The 23,822-nt window shown below is 40.2% G+C and overlaps 1 protein-coding gene across 3 annotated transcripts in view; it reads left to right on the forward strand.

Moving 5' to 3' along the window:
* The window catches only part of LPAR1 (lysophosphatidic acid receptor 1), a 160,328-nt gene that overhangs the window by 95,855 nt on the left and 40,651 nt on the right, over positions 1–23,822 (forward strand). For all 3 annotated transcript variants that reach the window (XM_032636462.1, XM_032636461.1, XM_032636463.1), the window contains one exon: positions 3,092–3,839. In XM_032636462.1, coding sequence (XP_032492353.1) covers positions 3,092–3,839 — 748 coding nt within the window. The remainder of the gene's footprint in view (positions 1–3,091; positions 3,840–23,822) is intronic.

Raw genomic sequence — 23,822 nt, forward strand, 5'->3', positions numbered from 1 at the left:
TTTCTTTCTTTCTCCCTCCCTCTATCCTCTCTCCCTCCCTCCCCCTCCCTCCCTCCCTCCCTTCTTTCCTTCCTTCCTGTCTTTGGTAGAGATTAAACTTACTTGAATATAGATAGGAAAGATTCAAGAGAGAGGAGAAGGAGTGAGGAGGGACTTGAAGAAAGAAAGCATTTTATAGAACAAGGTTCTGGAAATAGTAAGAATGGATGGGATTCAGAACACTTGGATGGCAAAGGGTACACCTTTTCCATTGTAACAGAAGGGGAAGAAAAAAATGGGTTTTTGAATAGGTAATTTTAAAGGAAAAAGAGTTTCAATCTGATGATTTCTAAGTTTCCTCTTTTGGCAACTGCTGCTGGAGAGAGGGAAGGTGAGACTCAAGAGAGAATAATAAATTTAGAGTATTTACTGTGAAGAAGATACAGAATAATAATTGGGGGGAAAATCAGATTTCTTGTGGCATTAAATTCTCAGTTGAGGCAAGACATGTGAATTTATAGCAGAATCAATCTGCCAGATATGTTGATTTTTCTCTAACATTTCTCAGAAGCCTTGGTGTAGGTGTGGAAGTGGGAACCAATTGCATTCATCCAAGACTGGTGTTATTCTAAGAAATTGTTACAGAAGTGCAGTGGAGCAAGTAGATTAAAAGATAAAGGTCTCTACTTCCTTATCTGAAACTATAACATTTAAGAAGGTCTGAAAACTGGTAATTTTTTCTTAACGCAGTGGTAAAAGTTGCTCTCAATGAATAGATATGAGGCTACTTATAACCTTTATTTATCAAACTTAGTGTATATATTCATATATTTTACTTTAGAGATTAGCGTGTATCATTATGGAGTGCTGTCTCAGATTTTGGTGGGGCTGTTACATCAAACATAGATTATGTCCTCTATAACTGTTCTTAAAACTGGCAAATTTTTGAATTCTGAAGGACACCTGACCTCAAAGTCTTCAAGAAGAGACTGTGTTCTTGCGTTAGCAAAAAAAAAAAAAAGAGGTTGAAACGTATCTTATGGAACCTAAGCCAGATAGGGAAAAGGGGGAAGATAGGGAGGTAATCCATTGGGAAAAAGTAGGATGCTTAAGGAAATAGATGGCTTCAAAGAACTGAGGTAGGGGGATCAATTGAGAAATTTGGAAGAATGGGAAGGGAGTACTTAGAATGTATAAATTTGGAAGAATGGGAAGAGTAATTAGAATGGAAAGAGTATTAGAATGTATCAATCGATTATTTCCAAAGGGAGACAGTTCTGAGTGGTTACAGAGTCCAGGGTGTGACCTTGGAAGTGGGCAGCTGAGTTGTAATGGAATAGAAAGTCATGAAAGATGAGGTCAAGAAACTGAGAGGCTAGAAAATTAGATGAGATACCCAGAGTAATGGCAAGATTTGGAGTGGAATGGAACATCACAAGTTCTCAGATCGCCAATGAGTGGGGCTCTGTGGAAGGTATATTAGATACCAAGATGTGTAAGACAAGGTCTTCACTCTTCCCCTGGACTATCATCTTTTTAAGAAACAAGGTGATACATAATTATACAACATGCTAAGAGTGGTTATTATAGAAGCATAATCTAAAAGCTATTTAGTCTAAATGAGGAAAGAGACCCTAGATGTCTGGACAGGTCAGGAGACTAACCATTCAAGAAGAGTTTCACACACTGTTTTGGAACTTTCTGTGTTTGGTAAACATTAAGGCACAACTCACGGATATTCGGTAGAATATTCGATCAAAAATAGTGGTTAAAACTGTCATATTTGCTAGGTAATTTACTAAATGCAGTGCAAGATATGAAGAAAAAGGTTGGATGTGAGCTATCTTCAAGAAATATTCTCTAATTTTAGAAGTCACAGACAAACCTAAGGCTTTAGGAAGGGTGATTTATTCTATTTGATGTGTAATTTTCTAGTTTCTCCGTGTTACTTTTTTTTTTTTTTTTTTTTTTTTTTTTGCAGTACATGGACCTCTCACTGTGTGGTCTCTCCCCTTGCGGAGCACAGGCTCTGGACGCGCAGGCTCAGTGGCCATGGCTCACGGGCCCAGCCGCTCCGCGGCATGTGGGATCTTCCCGGACTGGGGCACGAACCCACGTCCCCTGCATCAGCAGGCGGACTCTCAACCACTGCGCCGCCAGGGAAGCCCTCCGTGTTACTTTTTCCTTTCTAATTTTGTTTTAATAGTTTTATTGACACCTATATCATTCTATTAGAAACTTCCTCAATCCTTTTGAATTCAAGTGAGAGTATAAGTAGTTAATAAGCAAATATATTCTGATTGATGATGTTAAAAATAAGAAAACACATAATGAAACATTATCGCTCAACATTTTAGAAGGTGTACTTTTAGAGCAGTGTCAAAGTATGAACTGCTCTCTGACGGTTACATTAGTTACATATTTCTTATGTCCTCCAAGAAGAAAAACGTTCTCAAACGTCATAGATTGTTTGATGAATGGTCTTCTGGGGTAAGGAGTTGTGGGGGAAGACAGTGCTGACCACAGGAATGTTGAACAGCAGATGCTGGCTTTGGGCATAGTAGCTTTGGTGCATAGTGACCTCTTTGCAATGTTGGGACTGATGGTCCTTGTGGGGACTCGCGTTACAAGATATCTGACACAGATTGCACGTACTATGTGAGAACAGAAATGCAGAATAATAGGGCAATAATACCCTATCTATAAACCGTCTGTATTTACAGATTCCCTAAATAACGGGCCAAAATAGATTTCACTATGGTAAATATTCCAGTCGCAACGCTCTGCAAAATTCTCATCTGTCTCATGTATTTTAGGCATGATTTCTGGGTCGTGTGGCTTTTCTAGTAGACTTCAATGATGTGCAGCCACCAAGAACAGACCGTGTCATTTATTTAACTCCAACTGTCTTTAATCTCGAGAACAGTAAAACAGTAAGAAACCTTGGGGTTTCAACATAATCATAGAACAGTACACAGGATCAGATTTTCAAATTCTTTGCTTTTGCTCTTTTTGGGCCACATTTACCGTAGAAGACTTGCGTTATCTACACATCTTTAAATTTGGGTCCATGGTTTTTCTCTTTTTTAATCTCTCTTCCTTTCTCTTTTAGTTCACAGCCATGAATGAACCACAGTGCTTCTACAATGAGTCCATTGCCTTCTTTTATAACCGGAGTGGAAAGTACCTTGCCACAGAATGGAACACAGTTAGCAAGCTGGTGATGGGACTTGGAATCACCGTCTGTATCTTCATCATGTTGGCCAACCTGCTGGTCATGGTGGCGATCTATGTCAACCGCCGCTTCCATTTTCCTATTTATTACTTAATGGCGAATCTGGCTGCTGCGGACTTCTTTGCTGGGTTGGCCTACTTCTACCTAATGTTCAACACAGGACCCAATACTCGGAGACTGACTGTTAGCACGTGGCTCCTGCGTCAGGGCCTCATTGACACCAGCCTGACAGCCTCTGTGGCCAATTTACTGGCCATTGCAATCGAGAGGCATATTACGGTTTTCCGCATGCAGCTCCACACGCGGATGAGCAACCGGCGGGTGGTGGTGGTGATTGTGGTCATCTGGACCATGGCCATTGTTATGGGGGCCATACCCAGTGTGGGCTGGAACTGCATCTGTGATATTGAAAACTGTTCCAACATGGCACCCCTCTACAGTGACTCTTACTTGGTCTTCTGGGCCATTTTCAACTTGGTGACCTTTGTCGTCATGGTGGTTCTCTATGCTCATATCTTTGGCTACGTTCGCCAGAGGACTATGAGGATGTCTCGGCACAGTTCTGGGCCGCGGCGCAATCGGGATACCATGATGAGTCTTCTGAAGACTGTGGTCATCGTGCTTGGTGAGTTGTGTCTTGACTGTAACTTACTTTACAGATTCTCGATGTCTTAATACAAACCAGGGTAGTTTATGATAGTGGTAAGCAACAATGTGAACATCAGTGGGTATATATGCAGGAATTACAAGGGGACAAGGCACCTTTATAGCAAATGTTTATGATGAAGTCAGCATCCCAGTCTTTCTGTAATTACAGAACTGGTTTCAGGGAAATAATGTCTCAGTGATGTGTTATAAATCATGGTGATGTGGAAGATGTCATTGACGAGTTTGGCTATCAAGTATTGAAAGATATCAGCTTTTGAAAGGTTTTATTACAGCCCAAATTGTGGAACTTTTGCCTATAGTCTCTTTATTACAGATTCTCAGAAAGTGTTTTTACTGTCCCATGAATATGCTTTCACACATAGCTATTTTTATGAGTCTGTTTCCAAATAAGGAGTCTTTCACTTTCTGTCATTGTTACTGCACACACGTAGGTAAGTATATCAAGTTTTTGTATAGATTTATTGCGCAAAATGGGTTGGAATTAATACCATCTCTGACAGTCACCTTTACGAAAACTTACTTTTTTTCCATTAATTTTCGGTTTTTAGTGGTGGAAGTTAATTCATATTTCAAGGTGAAAAGCAGGATTTTATTCTTTTATGTAATGTATACTCAAATAACTTTTGCCTTTAAATAACTATTGTTTTTCCTGGGTGAAAAATTCATGGTTAATGATCACAAGGAGTATATTTATTCATTTATGTATTCAGAAAATAGTTAAAGAGAACCTCATAAGTTCCAGGCCCTGTGCTGACTCCCGGAACTGTGTCCATGAAGACAGCATACACAGAACATTTCTTTTGGAGCTTAGAGGGCCTATTTTTAAAGTTCAACCAGTGAGAATTTTAAATAATTACCCTACTGAATTACATTTTCTCCATGGGCTATATTTGGGTTAATGTCTGATCACATTTAAAAAATATCTTTTAAGAAATCTTTAGTAGTTCATCTTTCTCCATTGAAATTCAGTGGAAAGTTCCTCTAATGCTCTTTGTTCCAGTTTGTAAAGTAGGGTTGAGTGGATGGAACCTGGGATGGTGTGGCTCCTCTGAAACTCTGGGAGCTACTTTAATTTTAGCCCCAGGAAAGAAAGCCCTAATTATGGCTCTAAGAATAAAGGCCAGGCCTTGGGATTGCTGACACAACTAAAGCCCTGTCTGTAACTAACTGGCACGTGTAGGTAGTATCCCCACTGAGGCCCCCACCACCTCAGATGTGAAATTTTCTTATTCCATCCAACAAAGTTCAGTAGAAGTATAAAAATGATTTCCCTCTATGTTTAATTATCAACAAAAGCCTTGAACATACCTGTGCCACAAGTATACATTCTCCATGATAGGGATGAAGCGCATCTTTGTTTACCGTGGATGCTATTTTTTGTATTAAATAACATGAGAGATTTCACTTCTGTATTGACTCAAGTATTTGCTTGTTTACTGCTGATCTCAATGTTGGTTGAAACTTTTCATACGGGTACACTTTTTCTACTATCATCTCAAGTACTGCTTGTAGTTCATAGAACCACCAGTAGAAAATGACTACTGAACTTGGACTATGAACCTGCTAAGTTCTTGTTTGAATTTTGACCTTTGTACAATGACTAGCATTTTCCAGTGTGTAGTATGCTTAACGATTCATATAAAATTAACTTTTGTGCCTCATTGGGTGGTTTTGCAGGTTAAATGAGAGTTATTATTATTGTGTGTGTGTGTGTGTGTGCGGTACGCGGGCCTCTCACTGTTGTGGCCTCTCCCCTTGCGGAGCACAGGCTGTGGACGCACAGGCTCAGCGGCCATGGCTCACAGGCCCAGCCGCTCCGCGGCATGTGGGATCCTCCCGGACCGAGGCACGAACCCATGTCCCCTACATCGGCAGGCGGACTCTCAACCACTGAGCCACCAGGAAAGCCCGAGAATTATTTTGAGGGTTTATGGGGCCACAGTTTCAGTGCACGTTGGCCCTAAATGCCCCTTCTGCCCTACCACACCAACCCCAGACTTGAAAATAACAGAATATAACGCTGGTTTCTGAGGTTAAACTAGTGGGCTCCACAATCCAAGATTGAATACATGTAGCTGCCTCTGGAATAAATGGCATTATCTCTATAGATGTGTGATGGATGAAGTTCAGAACATGGAGAACTCCAGTCAGGGTGATAGGCAAAGAAATTTGGTGAAGCAAGATGTGTATGGGATTGTAGTATAGGAAGGAGAAATTAAATAAGTGGACTGTAGCCTTGCAGAGAAAAGCAGCAAGAATGGGAGAATGGGCAGGGCTCGGAATAGGTAATTCACCACCCTAAACAGCCAGAGGTTTGTCAAGTTGGTGCCTGTTACCATTCGTAGAACGTACTCCCCTGCTTGAATTCTATGTAGTCGTGCTTGCGTGCGAAAGATGGGTTGGTCTTGTAGGAACAAGTTTATTGACCATCAGGTTTTTTTGTGATGCACGTTCGGTTTTTTAATATGTCTTCTCTGCCAGATTGTCAGCTTTTCGGCAGTGAGCAGGAAGTGTGATGATGTGTTGTCCAGTTTCTCCACATTACCTGTTGTGGGATGTGGCACAAAGTAGGTACTTGTAAAATAACTGTTGAGTGAATGAATGTGGTGACAAAACCAGGTTTCTGAGCCTTCAGAACTGAGGACCAGAGAAAGCCATAGTGGATTCACTAAGTTGATGCCACTTGGTTCAGTCGTGTGGCAGAAACCAAACCTAGCTGCACCACTATTCGTTTTGTGCCTTCCAGTCAAATACAACAGCTTGGAAAGTGACCACAAGGGCTGCTCAATAAATAATGTGTATTTTGTTCATTTATTCTGGGGATGATTACAGTTTGATTAAGTGTCAAACCTTCGGTTTCCATTTCACCATGTCAAAATGACCTCTGGGTTTTAGACCTATTCGGTTCAATAAACCAGTGTTTATTGGTTATTTATCCTTCAATAAAAGGATTTGTTAGTCAACAAGTTGAATTTCTAGGAGTCAACATAAAATAAAGGGGTCTTTGAGATTTATGATGGCAATACCAGCAGCAGTTTTGAAGCACAAGATTGTGTATAAGCTGCTCCTGAGTGAGTCCTGGATCTTAATAGTTTTATTTGTGAAACACGTATAAGCATTAATCATGTGCCTAGCACTACTCTGCCTTAGAAATTAGTTTTTGTAAAGAGCATCCCTGTGGAGTCTAGGTTTGTGACCTTCATTTTTCAGAGGTGAAAACTGAGGCACAGAGAGGTTAAGTAACTTTCCCAAGATCACACAGCTAGTTAAGTACAGGAGCTGGGATACGTTTCAGGCAGTCTGGTTCCAGAGCCCATGTGTTTTTCACCTCCATGCTATCCTGCCTCTCTATAATACAGACAGCTACCAGCACATGCTGGATTGTTTTATAAAGTTTGAACAGCACTGTGCTATTAAATTGAAACATTGTGATCCCATTTGTTTCTCTTGATACTGCCTAGCTGCCTGTGCTTCATTTCCTGGGTAGAAGAAAGCTTTCAGGGAGCATTCCTTTCCTCCTTTTGCTTCTGATCATGATGGTTATGACTCTCATCTCATTGGCCCTTTTCCACTGTTTGGTGTTGGAGCACCAGTAACTGACTGCTTCTGATTGAAGGAGTGTTTAGTTCAAGGTGTAGTTAACTTGAGGGTTCATTGTCCTAGTGCGAAGTCATGTAATCCTTCCCCAGGCTTGAATTCTCCCCACTTGACATTTTACCAAGAATTCCTTTTGAGTCTGTTCCACGGTTGAATCAGAGTGGTAGTCAAGTTCTTCCTTATTTGACCACAGTCTATCTTGAGTTGTTAAGTCCTTGCCTTTCTTGCTCTGTTCCTTCTGATGACCCTTCTGTTGGGGATAATTAGAGAAGAGAGAAACCAGGATTTGGAAAGAGAAAATAATGGTTATGGTGTAGAGGTTTTTGCATCTTAATTGTGGGAGAGAGTGAGGAAAATAAAGCAAAATAAATCCTGGTGGAGCCTATGTCTTTGGGGAAGAAGAGAGAGACACCTTTTCTAGTTGGATCTGTTCTGGCTGGAAATGATCACCACTGAAGCTAAATTACTGCTTTTTACCTACGTACCCTGTGCCAGGGTCAATACTCGGCATTACTCTTCATGCACTGTTTATAACCTTACACCAAGGAAAGTTGTGTTTCTCCCATTTTATACTGAGGGAACTGAATGAAGATAGGGTAAGTAACTTGTTCAAGAGTGCTTATTTTGTAAGTAGCAGAACTGGAATCCAGCTGTAAGAATGTTGTGGACCATGACCTTCTATCATAGGACACTGGTCACGTGCCATATAAGAGACTGTTACTGGTATTAATAATAGTAGTTGGGGCCAGATGAGTTTAAGCCCATTGTTTTCTCATTACTCTGATGAAGGATAATTTGGCCAATATCCTGTAAGCAAATCTTTATGTACTTCTCTGTTCAGTTTAATTCAACAAACATATTGTTGAGTGCTAATTATGTGCTAAAGGATAAAAAGATGAATAAGGTAAATACCATTTATTTAAATTGAGGCAACATTGGTTTATAACATAAGTTTCGAGTGTACAACATAATATTTCTACAGCATCCTCATCACCAAAAATATAGTTTCCATCCATCACCATACTGTTGATCTCCTTTATCTGTTTCACCCTCCTCCCCACCCCCTCCCCTCTGGTAACCATTACTCTGTTCTCTGTATCTACATGTTTGTTTTTATTTGGTTTATTCTTTTTTTTTAATTCCACAGTGAGAGAAATCATATATTTGTCTTTCTCTGGCTTATTTCACATAGCATAATACCCTCAAGGTCCATCATGTTGTTGCAAATGACAAGGTTTCATCTTTTTTATGGCTGAGTAGTATTCCTGTGTGTGTGTGTGTGTGTGTGTGTGTGTGTGTGTGTGTGTACACATATAAACTACAATCTTCTTTACCCATTCATCTGTTGATGGGCACTTAGATTGTTTCCATCTCTTGGCTATTGTAAATAATGCCGTGATGAACATGGGATGCATATATCTTTTCAAATTAGTGTTTTCGTATTCTTTGGATAAATAGCCAGGAGTGGGATAGCTGGATCATATGGTAGTTCTACTCTTAATGTTTTAGGATTCTCCATACTGTTTTTCATAGTGACCGTACCAATTTCCCACCAACAGTGTAGGAGGGTTGCCTTTTCTCCACATCCTCGCCAGCACTTGTTACTTTTTGCCTTTTTTTTTTTTTTTTTTTTTGGCGGTATGCGGGCCTCTCACTGTTGTGGCCTCTCTCATTGCGGAGCACAGGCTCCGGACACCCAGGCTCAGCGGCCATGGCTCACGGGCCCAGCCGCTCCGCGGCATGTGGGATCTTCCCGGACTGGGGCACGAACCCACGTCCCCTGCATCGGCAGGCAGACTCTCAACCACTGTGCCACCAAGGAAGCCCTATTTTTTGCCTTTTTGATAACAGTCCCTCTAACAGGCGTGAGGTGATATCTCATTTTGGTTTTGATTTGCATTTCCTAATAATTGGTGATCTGAATATTTTTTCATGTACCTGTTGGCTATCTGTATGTCTTCTTTGGAAAATATGTATGTTCAGCTCCTCTGCCCATTTTTTAATCAGATTTTTGTTGTTGTTGTTGAGTTGTGTGAGTTTTTTATATGTTTTGGGTATTCACTCCTTACCAGATATATCATTTGCAAGTATCTTCTCCCATTTAGTAGGTTATCTTTTTGTCTTGTTGATGGTTTCCTTTGCTGTGCAGAAGCTTCTTCGTTTGATGTAGTCCCATTTGTTTATTTTTGCTTTTTAAACGTCATTCTTTGCTGAGCTTACAGCGTGTTAGAGGTGACTGAGAAGGAGTTGCAAAGCAGTCGGGTCCATGTGCTAGTTGATGTCTGGGCAGCGTGGAGGGAAGGGAGGCCTCACACAGGAGGAAATATTGAGTTGGGTCTTGATGCATGTGGAGGAGCTTGTCCTCCTGTAGGGTGGGGGTAGAGGAGAAGCTAAGCAACAGCTCACCTTTGGGGAACTGAAAGTAGTCAGGTGTGATTACCATGTGGTGGGTATGCTGGATAGAATTTTGGCTTAGAGCTTTTATAATGTATTAAGGAGTTTGAGTTTCTGCCTTTAGGTGATCAGAGATGCTAAAGGATTCCCTAAGATAAAGAACACCAGTTCCTTATAGGGATAGCCATATAATTTATCATCCAAACTGAGACACTTCTGGTAGTGAAAACAGGCACTAACTGGGACAGTGGGACAACGGGCCTAAACCAAGACTAGTCTGGTCAACCCAGGATGTACAGTCATTCTCCTTCTAGGCTCTGCTTTCTGTTTGTTTATATTCTTTCTACATTTTCTTTTGGCTTTGTAAATGTAGAGCTCAACACTGGACTTGTTCCACTGTGTAAACATAGTAAAGAAACAACTTCTTCTTCGTTTTTTGTTTTTTGTTTTTTTTTTGAGGTACGCGGGCCTGTCACTGCTGTGGCCTCTCCCGTCGCGGAGCACAGGCTCGGGACGCACAGTCTCAGCGGCCATGGCCCACGGGCCCAGCCGCTCGGCAGCATGCGGAATCCTCCCGGACCGGGGCACGAACCCGCGTCCCCCGCACCGGCAGGCGGACTCCCACCCACTGCGCCACCAGAGAAGCCCTGTTTTTTTTTTTTTTAAAGCAAGGATCTGTCCAGATTTAGGATTTTAGAGCTGAAAGGTCCTTTAAAAATCACGCTATCCAACTTCCTAATCCTACAAATAAAGGGACCGAAGCTCCCAAGTTAATTGAGAAATTTAGGTCTGAGTTAGCTGGTGGCTCAAACTGAGAACTAGGTTTGTTAACTTCCAGTAAGGTGCTGTTCCTACTGCCTAGGCCTCCAGCTTGTTCATTTCCATCCACACCTTCCATCATTTTCTTCCTTGTGAACATCAACATGTATTTCTGTGGCTACCCAGGTTTAGGTGTAAACATTGTGGCTATAAAGGTACCCGGAACCCACAGAAAGGGTTCCCTTGAATTTGGCCTTATTATAAACAGCTGGTGATCTCTGAAATGAAGCTTTGATAAAAGTCATTGGAAGCTGAATTACTGGCACATTATGTAGTTTTCACACATTTTTTTAAACTAATGCTCTTTATTTTTTTTAATTTTATTTTTTTAATTTTTACTATTTATTTGGTTGCGCCAGGTCTTAGCTGTGGCAGGCGGGCTCCATAGTTGCAGCTCACCAGCTCCTTAGTTGCAGCATGCATGTGGGATCTAGTTCCCCGAACAGGGATCGAACCCAGGCCCCCTGCATTGGGAGTGCGGAGTCTTATCCACTGTCCCACCAGGGAAGTCCCAACACCTTCTTATCATCCTATTTACTTTCTTCATAACAGCATTGTATTAGTTTCTTATTTATCTTGGTTTTTTTATTGTTTCTATTTTACCGTGTGTGTGTGTGTGTGTGTGTATGTGTAGTTTTCCCACTTACATTCATTGAGGCAGGATGCCTCTGGGATCTACTCCTGACTCTTGTCATTAACTGGGTGATTCTGGGCAAGTCACTTTCTCTGTGCAGCAATTTCTCTGTACTTTCATCTCTAGGATGGAGTTGGCCAATTTGATTTCCAAGGTTATTTAGAGTTCTACTTATAACTCTATAAATAAAACGATAAGGACATAACTACTGTGGATCAGCCACGTAGAGTTTTCTAGTGGAAAACGTAGAAACAGAATTGGAGTAAAAGCAAGGGACTATGATTTTTCTCCATATCAGCTTTTGAATAACTAGGTTTAGGTGTACTCTCCCCCATTAAAGGGAGCGGCACATTGATAGAGGACAGTCTCAAAGAAACGATTTAAAAAAAAATTACTCTGCAGTAGAGAGCTGTGTGGCAAGAAGGGAGGGTTTCCCAGTTGGTCTTGTTGCTAAGGGAAGGGACTAGACACAAGAGTCTCTTACTCCCTGGCCACAGGTGACCAACTGCACATCCTGTTTCTCTGAAGAGGAACCAGAGCTACCCCGAGTCTCCTCAGGTCCCCGCGGCGTCCCTGTTAAGGCCTCTTTGAGGAAGGACCTGTGAGACCATTCATGAGAGCCTCTGTTGTTGGACGAGCCACGGGGCTGGCTGGCACTGCGGGTGTGGTCAGGAGAGAATCCCTGCAGAAGCCCCACAGTGCTGCCCAGACCCCAGATCCTGGGCCTGGTCAAATGAGAAAACAACTTGCAAATACCAGCTCTTTGTACCCTTTTGTTGCCCAACTCCATTCAAATATTTTTATTCAGAAGAAACTTTCAAACAGAAACAGAAAACAAAAATACCACATGAACCTAACAGGGTTTCTTCTGAGGTGTGGACAGAGCAGGCAGAACATGAAGCTCTTTCTTACTTCAGGTCTGATGAGTGATTCAGAACTCGTCTCGCTGAGATGCCTGTCAGTCCCAGAATGAACCTCACACAGTCATTTGTCCTCGTCCTTAAAGGTCATAGAAGATGCAAAGGTTTCCTGAAGGAATTGTGGCAGCCACTGGAAATCACTGTTGCTTAGGGCTTGAGAGCTTCGATTTGGAATAAAATAGGCCAGAGTTTAGAATTGGAATCCTGACCCCTCACTTACTAGTTTCATAGCCTTGAGGAAATGACTGAAGGTCTCTGAGCCTCAGTTTCAGGATTAATAGCATAGGGATAGTAGGACCTTCCTATAATCAAGTGATCACGAGCATTAGACGAGGTAATTCATGTAAAGCACACTTAGCACAGGATCTGGCTAATGTAAAACACTTACTGAATGGTAGCAAGTATTGTCATTACCATGAGGTCTTGTCTGCATGTGCCTTTTCTCCCCCTGCGCCCCGCCCGCCCTTTCTGTCTTCTCTCTGACATACCTCCACTCATCCACACACCAGCATACATACAATAGTGGGTTTGGTGGCTGTGATGGTGCTTCATTTCTATGACATGGTATTAAAGTACTGTTGTGGTTTAGCAGCTCTTGGCTCCAAAACAGGCTGTAAATTTTATTCTGAGTGGCCTTTGCTTTCCCAAAGATACATCTGCACTGCAGAGTTGCCTGCGTCTTATTTGTTAAGCCTCAGCTGTATGTATGAAAAGTCCTATTACCCCATAAGAAATGACATTTTTGACCTGGTAACTCTCTGGATGTCTCCAGATTAAACAGTTAAATAGTGTTGGCCATTAAAATGAGTTTTGAAATGGAACAGGCCACTTTGTCAATATCTGTTAGAAAGGGTCATTAGCTCCTTTTGGTGGACCTGCCATGCTTAGGGCACAGCTGGCAACCCAGCCATCATTCAGGGCACCATTCTGTTTCCTTTTGATCTGAAGTGAAAGACTGTGTCTGGCATAAATGAAAGAAATGGCAAATGGATAGGGTCATGAGACCTTATTGCTGTTCCCTAGTCAGTCCCAGCTTTATTGTGAGACCACTTGCGATTCCTTTAGTCTGAGTCCCATCACTATCCACCTAGAAAGGAAAGGATATTTCACCCCCCATCTAATCTCTCACTGCTACTTTACATACCTCTTTGGAGTATTGTTTTGGGAGTTCAGTGATGGCAAGGTTTTATCTTATTTCCCAGCCCCTAGAACAGGGCCTAGCACTTGGAAAACTCTGGTTTTTTGTTTTGTTTTGTTTTTTGTTTTTTTTGCGGTATTCAGGCCTCTCATTGCTGTGGCCTCTCTCGTTGCGGAGCACAGGCTCCGGACGCCCAGGCTCAGCGGCCATGGCTCACAGGCCCAGCTGCTCCGCGGCATGTGGGATCTTCCCGGACCGGGGCACGAACCCGTGTCCCCTGCATCGGCAGGCGGACTCTCAACCACTGCGCCACCAGGGAAGCCCTCTAGATATTTTTTGAATGAATAAATGAACTACACCTTTTATTCTGGATGGAGTTTCACAGGTTCCCTAGTAACAGTAGAAATATACCTGTGTAGCTTGAAATTCAATGGGATTTAATAATGAGTCTCATTCAAAGGAATATTTGTTTAAAGGTAGTTGTAATAAGGCAGTTCCGCATCCTGCCTGTCAAGGGCATTTCTTTAGGTTAAGTTCCACTGTGAGCTTGTTAATAATAGTTTGTTTTGTTAACAAATATGTATTGAATGTGTACTAGGCCCTCTGTTAAGGAGTAGGGAAGCAGAGATCAGTGATAATATGGACCCTGTTCTCAAGCGGCTCTTATTTTAGGAGATCATAATGGATAACTTAAATAAATAAAAACAATGTAATTTGGTAAATAAAATATGGAAGGTGCTATGGAAGTGCTGTCTCCTGATTGGGCAATGTCAGGATATTTCATGATGAAGGAGATTTAGGAATAACATCTTAGATGATGTATAGGAGTTTGCCATGTGAACCCAGGCAAAGAAATTACTACTATTAGCTATTGTTTGCACTCTGAATTAAGTATTCAGTTACTTCCTTATATTGCAATTAATACGTTACTTAGATATGGAAATAACCCATTTGGCATTTTTTGGGGGGTGGGAGGGGAAGCTTGCATGATTTTAAGACAGCATTGTGCTTAATTAATTTTTTGCCTGTATTTTGCACTGTATAATTCATTTTTTGAATCGACTGTAGTTAATCAGATTCACATTAAATTGGTTACGAAGTAAATGAGTTTGCATGGTTACTGACCTATAAGGAAAGGGATGATTTTTCTGCGTGTGCAAATTAACATCTTGTAGCAAGTAAGAAGTGCTCTGAAGTGACATGTATGTTTTCAGGACTTGAAAGATCATTGCCTGGAGCTGTGGACACTTACACTTCTGATGAACACACATACAGGCATGCAAATTGCCATATTTAGCAAATATAAGTAATTGCATGGGACATACTCATACTAACAAAAGTATTCATTGTTTATCTGAAATTCAGATTTAACTGGCTTTATGTATTTTATGAGGCAACTCCAACACACACAGCATTGGATGGGAAATAAAGCATTTTAGATGGCAATCAACTCTCTATACATAGGTTTTTTTTTTCTATGTATTGCAGGTTTCTGTATTATCCTGGAGATCAATTTAAGTACAAAGGGGTTTCACTTATTTAATATTTCTGATTTTTATTTTGGGTTGTCTAGAAATAAAGGGACATATCTGCTTTATAGAATCTTATATTTATTTATCAGCAATTATATATGTTTACAAACAGGTAATGTATACCTTCAATTCAAAACTGAATTTTTCTCTCCTTTTACATATACTTTGTCATGCCCTTTGAAAAAAAGTATCTTAACAATTTGTTTTTCCATAGAAATCATCTTTTTTCCTGTGTTTGTACCTTTGCTGTTTTTTTCTTTGAGGTCTAAACTAGAGCCTTATACTCTGAGAAGCTACTTTTTATTCATGTATTTCAGTGAAGATGATACTGTCTAGACTGAGTGTGGTCATGGCTTTACTTAAACCCTGGCTGGTCTCCTCCACCAATAGAGGAGTTATTATAATGATCCAAAGCAAATATGAAGTTCTAATAGGGTTACACAGCAATAACAGGGTCTTTTTGAAGAAGTGGGATTTAGTCTGGCATCGGGAGACTGGAAATTCATGGCTTCACCTGTTTATCCTGCCCAAGTAGACTTTTGTTGACACAAAGAACACTGCACTTTAAGTAGGGTTTTCCATGAGTTCATTCTAAATGGGTATTTCTACACTTCAGAAAGCTTCTCTTCATGTGGCAGGCAGGAATTCATTTGCTCGAGTTATTTTCCTTTCTTGGGGGGAGAGGGAAGATAGCCACTCAGGAGCCCCGCCTTACAGGACCTGCACAGGAAACTGATGAGGTGAAAAGCTGACAAGCGTTTGCTGTGGCCAACAAGTGATTCACCACGTTATTCTGGAGGGATTTGCTTTGCTAACCTTGCTTAGCACATGATGCCCGGGAATGCTCCTTTGTATATTGCCCCAGCCCCAGAGGAGAAGCCCAGCTATAAATCAAAGCTCTGGAATCTGAGTTTCTGAACGAAACAGGGGAAGCCTATATTTGGACATCCTGCAAAGTCCATGTGTAATGATCAAATAAACAAAAGTCGTAGAGATTAGAGCACTAGCCTTATTTAATTAGGCAAATTCTTATGTCTTCGGGAAAATGAAGACGTTTTCATTAAAAAACACTGTTTCTAAGGCACCATGCATGTACTGTAGCATATCTACAAGTACTAATACATAAGATCAGCTTATTTAAAATAGAAGAGAATACTGTAGAAATCAAATTGGAATAGTAAGTCTAACTGTAGTATAGATGATTACATTGCTATGCTAAATTCCATAACGGAATTTCTTAATATTTTAGTTCAATCTGAATTGGTTCTACCACTTTTAAGGCTAGAAATCTGTCACTAAAGCATGCATACATTCAAAAGACATGAGAATCAGGAACCGAAAGAATTTGAAACAGAATTAGAAAATACATTCATTTATATACATTGATTTGTCTATAATATATCAAATAGTAAATGATTTGCTGCTGTTACACTATAATACATTGTATGTTCAATGTGTTGTCCCTTCGCAACTATTGAATTACAACATTAATAATGTTGTATGTAGCTTTATCACTAGGTAGCCTATGGAAGTGATGGAATATTTTGACCCATTGTTTTAATTCGACTTCAAGGACATTTTTGTACTATCTTTGTGAATATAGATATTTAAATCAAAATTACAGTAACATTCAATTTTGGTTGAGAAGATATTTTCTAGAGCGTATATTAGTCTACTTTAATCCCTTCAACAATTTAATATACTTAAAACATTTCTAATTCGCTATACTTTTCCAGATTTAGTTTAACTGAAATTTTCATGAACATCAAGTGTTTTTGTATAGATTGTAAAATGAAAACTTAATTTATCCATTAGTTTGTTGGGAACAAACCAGATTGTAACAATTAAAGTGTCTACCATTGTGAGTTTTCATTCTTCCGCTCACATTTACTTTCCTTTGGCTTTATTTTACAGCTAAGTTTTATCAAAGATATTTATTTTTTTTTTTTTTTTTTTTTTTTTTTTTTTTGTGGTATGTGGGCCTCTCACTGCTGTGGCCTCTCCCGTTGCGGAGCACAGGCTCCGGACGCGCAGGCTCAGCGGCCATGGCTCACGGGCCCAGCCGCCCGACGGCATGTGGGATCTTCCCGGACCGGGGCACGAACCCGTGTCCCCTGCATCGGCAGGCGGACTCTCAACCACTACGCCACCAGGGAAGCCCAGATATTTGATTTTTTAAGGTTTTAATATGTAATAGATTTTGTGTAGTTTGGACGTTAATTTTATTTTTAATTAATTTTTATACCAATTTTAACGTTACCTAGGTCAATATTTATAGTTTTGAGAGTTTCTAAAAAAAAAAATGAGGATAATAATAATGGTTAACATTTGAGTGCTTAGTAGTCATCAAGACTCATTAAATTCACTACTTTGCCTCAAATATATATTATTTAAAAATTTAAGCAAGAATCTTAAACTCTCTGAATTTCAGTTCTCTCATAAGTCAGATATAGATAATATATTTTTGTGACGATCATATGTGATAGTGATTGTGAAAGCTCTTTTTATAGGAAGTGTCACATAAATGTAAGCTATGAATGTTTTCACAGCTGCTGCTTATAGAGCAGTGACAAAAAAAAAAGGTTGGAATGCTAAGCATGAAATGTGATGTAGTGTGGTTGCAGAGGCATTGACTACGTTCTGACTCCAGATTTGCTACTTACTGGTTGGTGTGACTTCGGGCAATCGTATTAAATAACCTTTATGGCAATTTCTTCCTCTGTCATGAAGGGCTCAGCTACATCAGTGTTCCTCCAGGTGTGGTCCAAGGACCACCTGCATCTGAATCACCTGGGATGCTTGTTTAATAAGCTGATTCCTGGGCCCCAGCCCACACCTACTGAAGCAGAATCTTTGTGTTGGTTTCCAGGCATCCATAGTTCAGTCACACAAACCTGGCATTAAATCTGCCCTTGCTCATTTCTAAAGTCTGTTTTTCACCTTTCCTGCCAAAATGTATTGGTATCATTTAAACAGTGAGTGAGGACCTGTGATCACCCCTACACACGTGTGTTTGTACACCTGCTTTACAAGAGGATGAGGAGAAAAGGTAAAGGAAGGTGGAGGGAGGAGAAAACACAGAACTACTAAGATGAAATTCTTGGCTCCTGAAGAGCTTACTATTAAAGGAAATTGATCCTTTTACACTTAATAGACTTTCCTCAAAGTATTTGAAGTAGCCACACTGATTCTTATTATCATCCAAGAAAAATGTCACCTTTAAATTTAGTGACCGAAAATGTGACTGACCTATCATTAAGATACCTTGAGAAATCATGGCGTAGAATCCAAGATTTTTTCAGGTAGGCATGTGATTTTATATTATTCTAAGGAGGAACCTTTTCTCTCCCACAAGAGAGGAGATAAAGCAACAGTGTTTGTTTTTGCATTAACCTAATACAGTTAGTTGTATTTGTCTACATGGAGACCTTCACAGAATAGGATAAATCAATCATTTAGTTCATAGGCTACATAAAGGATATCCTGTCTCCCCTTTCCTTTTCTTCCAGAGGTAGCACGGGGTAATCTAAAGGGCATGGAATTAAGACTTACATTACATGTACATGGGTTAAAAACCCCAAGTCAGCTGACGTGCAGACTTTATGACCTTGGACAGTATATTTGACCTTTCTGAGCTCTGTTTCCTATTGGGGACAGCATTACTTATCACTCTCCCCCCAAATGGGGAGGTGGTGGGAATTAAATAGATGTTAAAGTACTTAGAATGCTATCTGGCACATGTTACAGTGAACATGAAGTTCTCATGCCTTACCTGTTGTTCTGCATTCATAAAAGTGCTACCTTTGGCCAGTAGCAATTAATTTTTAGAACTGTTTTCCTAGGATGGTCATTCCTTGGAGCCATTTACCCTCTTTTATAGACCTATATGATCACTAGCAGCATTTCCCCACTGTCTGCCCATAGAAATGGAATTGAGTGTCCTATAAGGGAACTCAACCCATTACTGTGGTTTGTTTATTCATCTATGCATTCATCTCTTAATTACTCATTTAACCAATGAATGTAGAATCCTGGTGTGGAATTGAGACTGCAAGGATTATGGCATTCACAGCGTCTTTCAAAGCCAGGCTTGGCTTGTCTGTACAGTAGTAATACGTTGTCTCTCAGCCTTTCCTCAAACATCTTGGATGCAGGAAACATTCTCATCTCCCTAGAGGCCAGACTGACTTCATATAGCTAGGACTATTATATATATTGAGCCAAAATCTGGTAAAAAGCTATATTTTAGGGTGCCACCCACTAGATCTAGTTCTTTTCCCTTTGGTGCCATAAAGAACGCTGCAACTATTTACAAACCAATTCAATTCAGGTGACATCTATTGCCTCTTGTGTGTTGGGATAACAAATACCAAAATGTGTAATCCCTACTCATTTACAGATATGACTAAATTACAAGGCAGAATGGGAGTAAGGCCTAAGGCAGATACAGTTACAAAGCAAATATGGCCCTGCCATCCTAAAACCTGCAGTCTGGTAGGAAAGATGCCACATGTACATAGATGATTATTATAAAACAGAAAAGAAGTCTGGATAAAGCTGTATGGGAATTTAGAAGAGAGAGGGAATCCCATCAATAGTATAATCAGGAAAACTTTATGTAAATGAGTTTTTTGAGTTGAGTATTGAATCATAGGTGATGTTCAAGGAATGAGGTAATCTGTTAGACTGCATTTACCCCCTTAAGGACTGAATCCTATTTTAATAATAATCTTGATTGCCAAAGTAACACATATTTATTGAGGGGGAAAGGCAAAATTAAGAACTTAAAAATTAAGAAGTAAAAATTAAGAAAATTTAGAATTCTGAAACCATTCAGAGAAGAACCAAAATATTAAAATGAATATAATGTTTCTTTCCAATCCTTTGTTCTGATTAATACTTTACAACTGAAATCATATGGTACATACAATTTTGTTGTATGATTTTTAAAAGTATCCTGTGCATGTTACCATGCCATTAAGTAATGTTTGAAAGCATGAGTTTTCTACACAAAGTTCAGTACATCCAAATGATGGAATATTATATAGTCACTGGGTATTTAGGTTTTACCTCTTATTCTCTTTTTTTACTCTTATAAATAATATTGAGATAAATATTATCTAATATGAATCTCTGCTTTCTTCACTGAGACTTTGTGAATCTTGATTAACTATGGTTTAATGTTCTGTAGAAAGTCTGCACCAATTTACACTCTTACCACAAGGGGATGAGAATATTTTGTTACATTCATGCCAATATTGGGTGGCTCTTTTTTCTCTCTTAGTGGTGTCATGTTGTAACCGTTAACATTATTTCTATTTGTGAGGATGGATATTAGCAAAACTAGAAAAGAGATGGAAACTTTTTCTGGGATTTAGAAGCTAAGACTAAACAAAAATAGAAATGCATTTAGCCCCATTTAAATGTATGTACTACTTTGAAGTACTTCGTTCCGTGTAAAAGTCTAAAGTATATTTATTTCTTAAGAAACTAAAGGCCTAACAGCTGAACAGTATAGCACAGGGGATAACAGTGTTATCTCTCAAGTGCCAACTGCCTCAGTTCTAATCCTGGCCCTCCTACATACCAGCAGAGTCAACTTGGGCAACATATTCAATGGCTCCAAGCTTCCGTTTTCTTGTCTGTACGATGAGAGGCAGGGCAGAAACAGTAAAACCTCAAAAAATTAAGTAAGATTATTATATAAGATACCAGGCATGTAAGGGCTTGGTAGATACTATTACGAAATACAAAACGTGGTGTTTTCATTGAATGATCATATAGCTGTGTTGAAACCTAAAGTCCCAGGATTAATCCTTACTGTTGTAAATCTTCATTATGCTGTGAGAAGAAGAGGCAGTCCAGAAGGATTAGGACCCATCGTGCTTCTGGGATTCAGTGGGACAGGTTTTACTTGGACTGGGTGGTGCCACCATGTCAGGTGATCCTGAATGACTCTGAAAACAGATAACACAACTTTCTTCTGAGATCTGCCATGTTTCTGGCTTCCCTAGACAACTTGAATCCCTAATGCAGATGTTCCCATCATCCCTCAGTGCCCTTTATTGTCTCAGTAATTTTTTCACAGTGCTTTTAGGCCAGAAGAAGTACCTGACAGTTTCACTTATTAAGCGGTTAAATCAACCTAATAAGTAGATAGGTCCTGCTTAATTAGTAGCCATTTCATAAAACAAAGCAAAAACATATACACTGAAAGGAAGAAAATAATTTTTAACTAATTCTTAGCAGCAGTGACTAAGGAATGTGAGTGCCTTGTTTGGCACTGCACAGCTTCTCAAAACCTGACTTGGATGGGCCACCACCATCCTCATTTCCTGTTCCACACTGAGTTTTAGGCAATACTTGCTTTTTTTCATAGCAGACAAACTGCAGTGACATGATGTCACAGAAAGGAATGTAATGCCACCTAATGTTGAAACTGTGAACTACTTCAAGCTAGCAGTTCACATGGTTTCTGAACATATATATATACACACACACACACACACATAAAGGGGAGGGAAACAGTGACATTCGACGTATATCTATGTCTGTATCTAATCTATATCTATATTTATTTATCTATCTGTTTATCTGGCTGTGTTCTTTTAAATCAACTGGAACTCTAAGGTGCCTCGGGGCACAGTTTGGGAACCAGAGCCCTGCTGTATTCCTGCTTTCTGGATTTACTTCAGTTTTGTTTTCTTCCGGTTACTCGACTTCTCTTGTTCTCTGGTTCCTGTTTCTACTTAGCTCTTAGTTCTAGCTGTCCAGTTTCCTTCCCCTTTGCCCCGAGCCTGGCTCCGCTTCTTCCGCATCAAGCAGCAGCCGTCTCTGGAGCTACTCCTTGACTTTTGCAGACCTAGAGGCAGCCCCGGAGGGACTCGTATGGTTTGGTAGTTGGCTGTGGACCAATCACTGGGCACGAAATCTTACAGGACTCCGTCAGTTCACAACTCTAGGGAGCTTCATTTCCTCTGCAGGCTGCCCAGGTGGTCTGCCAGTGATGTGCAGTATCTTTAGGTATCGGTTGGTGGCCATCTCCCTGTGGTGTGGACGGGCACGTGCTCCACACCAGATGTCCCAATCCACCAGGGCCGCTCGTGGCCTTATGGCAACAGAGGCCTGCCCAGGACACATTTCACTTCCCTGTTCTTGGCATGTCAATCCAGAAAATGTATTTGAAGTAGTCGAGTGGTTAATTGTGGGCTCTGGATTAGACTGCTTGCTTTTGTATCCTAGGTTACCACTTACTGCTTAATTTCCTGAAACTTCAGATTCCTCATCTGTAAAATGGAGATTAATAATAGGACTGACTTTGTATGAAAAATGAGAAAATAAAACGAAATAAAATAAAATCTGGTGCCTAAATGTTAACCGTTACTAATTTTATTTTTCTGAAAGCACTCATGAAATTTATTTTCAATTATGTTGATTTTTGTTAGGAATAAAGTAACAATAGCACTCATTTAAAAAATTTAGTATCTGTCTTTTTACCAGTTTATGAGAGAGAACATCAATATTAAAATGAAAAAACACCTTACACTCATAACATTTGATTTATATAATTAAAGTATTCTTGTTTTAAAAAATAAATGTATAAATTTATTTATTTTTGGCCGTGTTGGATCTTCGTTGCTGCGTGCGGGCTTTCTCTAGTTGCGGCGAGGTGGGGGCTATTCTTCGTTGTGGTGCGTGGGCTTCTTATCGCGGTGGCTTCTCTTGTTGCGGAGCACGGGCTCTAGGTGCACAGGCTTCAGTAGTCATGGCACGCAGGCTCAGTAGTTGTGGCTCGCGGGCTCTAGGCGCACAGGCTCAGTAGTTGTGGTGCACGGGCTTAGTTGCTCCGCGGCATGTGGGATCTTCCCAGACCAGGGCTCGAACCTGTGTCTGCTGCATTGGCAGGTGGATTCTTAACCACTGCGCCACCAGGGAAGTTCAAAAGTATTCTTAATAGACACGTAATCTCAAGATTTTCATGACATAATAGGTATATACTTTACGCACATGACATTTTGCTCATTTTAGAGATGATAAAACTGAGGCTCAAGAGATTTTGTGAATTGCTCAAGATAATTCAACATTTGATGAAAGCCACACCCTCACTCCAGATTTGCAATTTCAGTGCCACTCCTCCTTACTTTGTTGCTTCCTTTAATATTTAAAACGTTAAAAACGAGAGAGGAAGGAAGGAAGGAAAGGAAAGAAAAAGATGATTGTTATTCTCTTCGATTTTTCTAAGCAATGAAAATTTGCTGTTTCTGCTGTGTCTAGTACATTTACGTGTTACAGTAGTTTTAATTTAGTGTAGAAGGACCACAGCAGTTTGAAAAAAATATTGCCAATGCTTCATTAGAAATAATGCCAAGAGAGAAAATGCCGTGTGGCCTTATCGAACTGCATGTCAAAACTTTGTATTCATCTATCAAAAAATATAATACAAGCATTTTTAAGTTCAGTTTCCAATTGACAGAAGAGTGCTTCAGAAAGAGACAAACTTTCCCTTCCCCCATTCTCCTTTTTTCCAAATGTTCACATGCCTAACCCTTTCACCCATGCTAGAGCCATTGCTGCCTGACCACTTTCTGGGCACAGAGGCATGGAAATACATCATCAGTGTATAATTTTGCACACAGCAGAGAGAACATGCGATTATGGAACCGAGTCTCAGCTGAATAGCCTGGCCTTAGACTGTGTTTTCATCTCAGTGTAAAAATGGAAGTGAAACCTCGGCTCTCCTTTCAGGTCTGTAGGGAGTTTGCTGGTCCCATAGTTAATGTAGTTTTCATGCCCAAATAGAAGCTGAGGGGAGAGCCAGTGGTCTTGTAGCTTCGAGGCAGAAGGCGTTGACTCTCGAGTGCTGAGTCACTGTAACAATGTAAAGACGTAGCTCGGTTCTCTCTTG

Source organism: Phocoena sinus, chromosome 6 (genome assembly GCF_008692025.1).
Source record: "Phocoena sinus isolate mPhoSin1 chromosome 6, mPhoSin1.pri, whole genome shotgun sequence".
NCBI lineage: Eukaryota > Metazoa > Chordata > Mammalia > Artiodactyla > Phocoenidae > Phocoena > Phocoena sinus.